Source organism: Engraulis encrasicolus, unplaced genomic scaffold (genome assembly GCF_034702125.1).
Source record: "Engraulis encrasicolus isolate BLACKSEA-1 unplaced genomic scaffold, IST_EnEncr_1.0 scaffold_41_np1212, whole genome shotgun sequence".
Taxonomy (NCBI): Eukaryota; Metazoa; Chordata; class Actinopteri; order Clupeiformes; family Engraulidae; genus Engraulis; species Engraulis encrasicolus.
In genome coordinates this window covers 364,924-372,266 of record NW_026945720.1, presented here as the reverse complement: position 1 = coordinate 372,266, position 7,343 = coordinate 364,924, and the positions used below count along the sequence as shown (strand labels likewise).

The 7,343-nt window shown below is 42.5% G+C and overlaps 1 protein-coding gene across 1 annotated transcript; it reads left to right on the top strand.

Moving 5' to 3' along the window:
* Nucleotides 1-310: 310 nt before the first annotated feature.
* LOC134443986 (zinc finger protein OZF-like) lies at nucleotides 311-3,324 on the top strand. Its single transcript, XM_063193483.1, has 2 exons — nucleotides 311-913; nucleotides 2,318-3,324. The coding sequence occupies exons 1-2, from the start codon at nucleotides 571-573 to the stop codon at nucleotides 3,322-3,324; spliced, it is 1,350 nt and encodes a 449-aa protein (XP_063049553.1). The 5' UTR covers nucleotides 311-570.
* The last annotated feature ends 4,019 nt before the right edge of the window (nucleotides 3,325-7,343 follow it).

Below are 7,343 nucleotides of genomic sequence, written 5' to 3'. Positions count from 1 at the left end.
ATGTCATATTTCCTGTGAAGCTGTATAACATTCAAATTATATATCGGGGGCCAGATAAAACAGCCTCAAGGGCTGCAAACGGCCCTCGAGACATAGGTGTGTCCCCCCCCCCCCCTAATGGCTGTGGGCACCTGAGCACCATCAGAGGTGTGAGTGGTGTCCCATGATGCTTTGCTCCGCTAATTAACATTCCAAAGGGTCTGGTGGGAGGTGATTGGCCAGTGTGGTGAGTACAGGAAGTGTTTGGCTCATGATATAAGCACCACAGACTGGACTCACTTTGCCACCTCATTCTGGACGTTCGAAGGAAGCCACGGATCTGGAGAGGAGAAGATTAGATTAGATAAAAACTTTATTGTCTGTTACAGATTAAATGGTGCAGTGGTGTATTGACTTTCACAGTACAATTGAACATTCCAATTCAGTTCAGAGCATTGTTGAGTAGGACTAGTACACGATTCTTTACAAGATTTCTTTTTATCAGGGAAACTCTCTAGTCTAGCCAGAAGTACAGGAGTGCACAATTTGCCAAGATTCCTCAGGTAGTCTAGCTGAGAAGTGCAGTCTGAAATGACGCCACAGCTGCTGGCATCAGTGAAAGAGGAGTCTGAGGACTGTGGTGGGTTCCCAAGTTCTGATGGTTCTGAAAACAAAGTATTGGATCAGAACAACACATTTGGAGAGGAGAAAATCAGCTATGAAGAAGTGCACTCTAAAATGACGCCACAGCTGCTGACATCAGTGAAAGAGGAGCCGGAAGAGGAGGACTGCAACGGTTTCGCCTGCTCTGATCTACCAGCAAATCAAACCGTGGGCCAGAATCCTGCGTTGGAACCAGAGATTAAAACTGAAATGGCCGAGTCATCTGCACTTCCTTCTCACCAGGGCTCCGAGAGGACTGTGCATACTAAAGGTAAAGTATGTCATGTTCAAAAGTAGTACGTGCACATCCAGTAAAACAGGTGCTGGGTCAAACAAAGACGTGTAAAAGAAGAAATAAAAATCTGCACAATGTAGCTGATGACTTGTACACCTGTGACCTGAAGTTGAAACATTGTGTTGAATAAATCAATGAGCAGCAACAACATGTTTGTTTGATCCAGCACTTGTTTTACTGGATGTTCGTACATACCTCACCCTTCTTCAAGTGATAGTCCCATTTTTTGAAATGTGCTTATTTTACACCTTTCCTTGAGTTAAATGATTGAGTGTCACCTTTCTCCTGTACTTTCAACCGTTCTCTGAGTATGGCAGTGCAAATGTTACCCTTAAGCTAACAGTTAACATTGAGTCCTATGAGACCAGTTAGCCGCCAGCTGTTCTCAAAATGTTAATTGCTAGCTTGGAGGTAAAACTTTGCACTGCCATACTTGACATATCATGTCATTATTTTCAATAGTTTACCTCCAGAATTCATGTAGTCCTTTCACAAATCATTTTTTACGAGTGTTTTCCACCACCATCAATTTCTAAGTATTCATGTGGACATTAATGTTATGTGAGTATGAAATGGGATATCAGAGCCTTCATGGCGATACGCTATCGATTTCATAGGGCCAGGAGTACGTGTACCACTAAGGGTACGCGATCACACCTCAAGGGGAACGCGTAAAAATATATTAAGTGTAGTCACATTGGGATAGAGGAACAGAGCCTGAATGAGGGCGAGGGGGTACTCATCATATGAAAAAGTTGCTAAGGGGGTACGCAGGACAAAAAAGGTTGGGAAGCACTGTCTTAGGGCATCGATTCCATTATTTTTATTAGTGTTAAAATAATAGATAATAAATAAGTTTCTAGTATGGCCCAAGTACAGTCATTTTTGCAGCTAAAAATGGCTATATCTGGACATTCAAAATGGCGGACCATGGAGAAGGTCCCCCTTTTCCATGTATGAAAAATGCATTTTTTTTCCAGTCATAATGAATACTTAGGATTTGATGGTGTTGGTAACTATTCATGAAAAAGGTAACATTATTGAATGGGTAGCATGGATTCTGGAAATAAACAACTAAAAATCTTGAACAGTGTCTCAAACAGAAATATCATTATTAATTAATATCGTTATTATCATTATTATTACTGCTGGAGCAAAAATAAGCCTCACAATGAGTGCAATAATAAGAAAATTGATTACATCGCCAGCTTTAGGATTGTTTTAAATCAGTTAGTATTAATTCAAATCAGTTAGTATTGACTGTGAAAATTAGAGGTAGAGTATATCATATTTTAGCAGCTTACTTCCAGAAGAATGCATGCTTTGCACCTTTATTTGGATGTAGCCTGTTTGTCTTACAATATCTGATTTGATTTGCAGATGGTGTTCAAATGACCCAGCGAGACGGAGGACGGCATACAGAGGATGTTGGATACACAGAAATAAAATATCTTAAACAGCTGCATCAATTTCATTGCTCACACTGTGATAAGAGCTTTTCTAAAATGAGCACTCTCAAGACCCACCAGAGGGTCCATACGGGAGAAAAGCCATTTCAATGCTCTCAATGCGGCAAGAGTTTTTGTCAAATGGGTAATCTAAAAAGACACCAGATGATACATTCAGACGAGAAGCCATTTCAGTGTCCTCAATGTGGAAAGGCGTTTCGTGAAATGGGAAGGCTCAAGGCCCATCAGATGATCCATACAGGGGAAAAGCCATTTCAGTGTTCTCACTGCGGAAAATCCTTTAGGGAAATGGGCTTTCTTAAGACACACCAGATGATCCATACAGGGGAGAAACCATTTCAGTGCTCACACTGTGAAAGGAGGTTTATAACGATAGGCAATTTGAATGCTCATCAGATGACCCATTCTGGGGAAAAGCCATTTCAGTGTGAATGTGGAAAGAGCTTTAGGGAAATGGGCAGTCTGAAGAGCCATCAGGCAATTCATTCAGGGGAAAAGCCATTCCAGTGCTCTCACTGTGAAAAGAGCTTTGCCTTAAATCGTCATCTCAAGAAACACCAGATGATCCACACAGGAGAAAAACCATTTCAGTGCTCTCAATGTGGAAAGAGCTTTAGTCAAAAAGCACATCTCCAGACACACCAGATGATCCATTCAGGAGAAAAACCATATCAGTGTACTGACTGTGGAAAGAGATTTAGAGAAATGGGCACACTGAGGACCCATAAAAGGATCCACACAGGGGAGAAACCACACGAGTGCTCTGAATGTGGAAAGAACTTTAGAGAAGTGGGCGGCCTCAGAAGGCATCAGATGGTCCATTCAGCAGAACGGCCATTTATTCCCTTAGACTGTGGAAGGAGCTACTTGGACACCATTGTGAATGGGGGAGGCAACCATTTTACTGGCCTGGTTTGATTTTCAAGAAATAAATGCAAAAATACGACCAAACTTGTCCTGGTGGTTTATGTCTGGTGGTGCCTTAATGTCACTCCTAAATGGTGGTAGGTGTGTGTAGGAAACTACATTGTGTCTGCCCATAGGCTCTCCCTATGGATGGTGGCCACAGTAGGTATTGCAACTATGCTGATAATTGAAACTGTGCTGCCTACTGCCATAGAAGTCATGCAGTCTAAATTACCTTTGTTTTCGATGTCGATTATTTTTTATTGACATTTATACAAATATCATGCATCAGCAGGATCACAAAAGCAAACATGGAATTCTTCGAGTAACAATTTACCACTCAAGCTGATCTACAAATATGGGATAACTATCCAATTTTTGTGAAATTCAATAAAAATGCTACTTCTCCCACAATTGTTGACCATTTCGCCCGAAATTCAGTACATCGTATCTCTGTACTGAGCTTCATATGGGGTCTCAAGGAACATTGGATATCTTTTATCGTTTAGCCATGACAGCCAATCAAAATTGTCGTAAAAGTGCCAAAGCAGGAAGTGAGGTCATATCTCAGCAACCCTTTGTCGGTTTCAGCTACGATTCTTTACACACATAGTAGTCCATTTCATGACCTCCCACAAAAAAATCAGATCCCCATCTCAAACTCTGTAGCTCCACCAACAGGTCAAAATATTAGCGACATTTTTGCCTGTAGCTTTTAAATCATATGCCCGATGTAAAATATATTACCATCACTAGAATCCTTGGGCCAAGCCGAATCCAACACACTATATGATGTCATGTCAACCCAGAGGAGAAAATCCGCCATTTTGAATTTTGTAAAATTCAATACAATGCTACTTGTCCCACATTTTTTGTCAGAATGACCTGCAAAAAGGTACAGATCATCTTCAGCCTGATACGCATCAGGGTATTCAAAGATTGTTTTATACCTCTTGAAAGTGAAGTGAAAGCCCATTGGGAAACTCCAACTCCCATTGTCATTGTGACACAGCACTCCACAGCACACAAGTGAACACTGCACACTGCACACAACGAAATTGCATTTATGCCTCACCCGTGCAAGGGGGCAGCCCTCAGTGGCGCCCCATGGGGAGCAGTGCGGTGGGACGGTACCATGCTCAGGGTACCTCAGTCATGGAGGAGGATGGGGGAGAGCACTGGTTGATTACTCCCCCCACCAACCTGGCGGGTCGGGAGTCGAACCGGCAACCTCTGGGATTAGTAGTTTAATTATAGTTTGCCCGTGACAGCCAATCAAAATTGTCGTAAAAGTGGCGAAACAGGAAGTGAGGTCATATCTCAGCAACCATTTGTCAGATTCTGCTGGATATTTTTTGCACACACACTAGTCCATCCCATGACAGCTCATATCTCGGCAGCCTTTTAACGGATTCAAACTTAACTTGGTTCACATGATCACACTCCTCTCCAAGGAATGCACACCAACATTGGTGAGATTTGGGCCAAAGGGGGCGCTGCAGTTCCTTCTGTTGCCGTGGCGACTTGGGCAAGTTCACTGCTTGGTCACGCATTGCTGTTTGCAGCTATATTCATGATTAAGATATAAATAATAGTAATAGAAATTATACTAATAATAATAAAGGAATGAGTATAAAGCATAAATATGACCTTTTCTAACCATAACCAAAAATTATCCCACTGAACACTAGCCCACATACACAAACACAGACACACAGGGCAGAACCTTTAAAGGTGGTCACAGTAGGTATTGCAACTATGCTGATCATTGAAAGTGTGCTGCCTACTGGCAAATGTGTTCTTTTCATGAATATTTACTAACTGAAAGACTATCTACTAGCACAGTGTTTCTCAACCTTTTTTTAGGCGAGGCGTCCTTTCAATTCATGAAAAATTTCAAGGCACCCCAAGCCAACAAGCTGTAACATGGCATCGCATCCGATATCACACAAGATTAGAAAATTAACACATTTGGAGATGTCATACAACCTACGTTCTAAGTTGCAGCTTACTTAATTGTGCGTAAATGGCAGATGAAAGATTCCACTGACTAAGCATTCATTTGTTAATTTAGACAAATATGTATTATAGTACAAAATTTATTTATCAGCCATGTTTCCGTGGCACCCCTTAGAGAGGCCTGCGGCACCCCAGGGTGCCTCGGCACCCCTGTTGAGAATCACTGTACTAGCATGTATATCAGGGCTTGACACTGGCACCTGCCAACCGGCCAAATGCTGGTAAAACTTGGCTGTGGCTGGTAACAATTTCAGTGTCACTAGCCAATTTGGCAGGTAGCTTATTCTATGGTATGACATATCAGAAAAGCCTATATTCTGCACTTTGCACCTTGTGTATCAATTGTTTGTTTTAAGTTCAAGAAAAAGCTGTTTGTTTTATTTCCATGTAGAAACCCATGCACTCGTCTTCTTGCTATAAGCACCTAATTTTCTGAGGTTAGATGTAAAGCTTCATGCCAAAAAAACAAACAAAAAAAGTGGCTAGTAGAATAGCTGGATGGCTAGTGACTCGGGAGAACCACTAGCCACAGTGGCCGGCAAGCGAAAAAGTTAATGTCAAGCCCTGATATGTATGTATGTATATCTACTAGCATGCCCAAAGTACCGTACGTTTTGCAGCTAAATATGTCTGTTTCTGGAAATTCAAAATGCCAGACATGGACAAAACCCCATTTGACTTTATGAAAAGTTTGAATTGCTTGAGGAAGGTCAGTGGACCGAGGCGTTGCATTGGACCATGCAGATGTGAACAGTGTGCGGGAGCTTTCTTTACTTAAACGTTGGTGACTTTGGGGTTCCACTCCTACGCACCTGACCAAGGAGGTGTGCAAGAATTCTCCTCTTACTAACTTTATGAAAAGTGAAATTTTCCCTAATGATCAATCATGGGCAGTCATGGGTGAGCGGTTAGGGCGCCAGACTTGCATCCCAGAGGTTGCCAGTTCGACTCCCGACCCGCCAGGTTGGTGGGGGGAGTAATCAACCAGTGCTCTCCCCCATCCTCCTCCATGACTGAGGGACCCTGAGCATGGTACCGTCCCACCGCACTGCTCCCCATGGGGCGCCACTGAGGGCTGCCCCCTTGCACGGGTGAGGGATAAATGCAATTTCGTTGTGTGCAGTGTGCAGTGTTCACTTGTGTGCTGTGGAGTGCTGTGTCACAATGACAATGGGAGTTGGAGTTTCCCAATGGGCTTTCACTTTTTCATAATGGATACTTGACAAAAGGGAGCATTTGCATAGTGACCTAATGGGAGGTGGTCGTAAAGGTACTCTGTGCAGGAAATGGTCAAAAAAGGTACTGCAACTATGCTGCTCATTGAAACTGGGCTGCCAAATTTGATCTTTTCATGAAAGTTTACTAAGTAATAAACTAATATTTACTAGTATGGCACAACTTAGTACATTCATTTTTGCAGCTAAAAATGGCTATTTCTGGAAATTCAAAATGGCGGACCATGGAGAAGATCTCCCCTTTCATGTACTATGACATTTTGTCCCAGTTATAAATTATAACAATTATAACAAATTATAACATGAAAAGGGGGATCTTCACCATCAAATTCTAAGTATTCATTATAATAATGAATACTTAGAATTTGATGGTGAAGATCCCCCTTTTCATGTATCAAAAGTGCAATTTTTCCAGTTACAATGAATACTTAGAATTAGATGGAGGTGGTAAGTATTCATGAAAAAGGTAACATTAGTGAATGGGTGGCATGAATTCTGGAAATAAACAACTACAAGTCTTACACCGTGCACCTCTACGGCCGCTGACACAGCAGGGCGGTAAAGCGTCACGGGATGGAAGAGATATTTACCGGCGTTGGAGAAAATACATGGAAACATATCTGTCCTTCCACACCAACCGGCGGTAGTCTGGCGTCAGTGGCGCGGGAGCTGGCCCCGCTCCGCGCTGAATTTGGAAAATAGAACTCTAAGTAGCACGCTAGCTTTGGCTGTGGGGGGGATTTTGAACTGGTCTGGCCGTGCACGCCTGATGCTGTC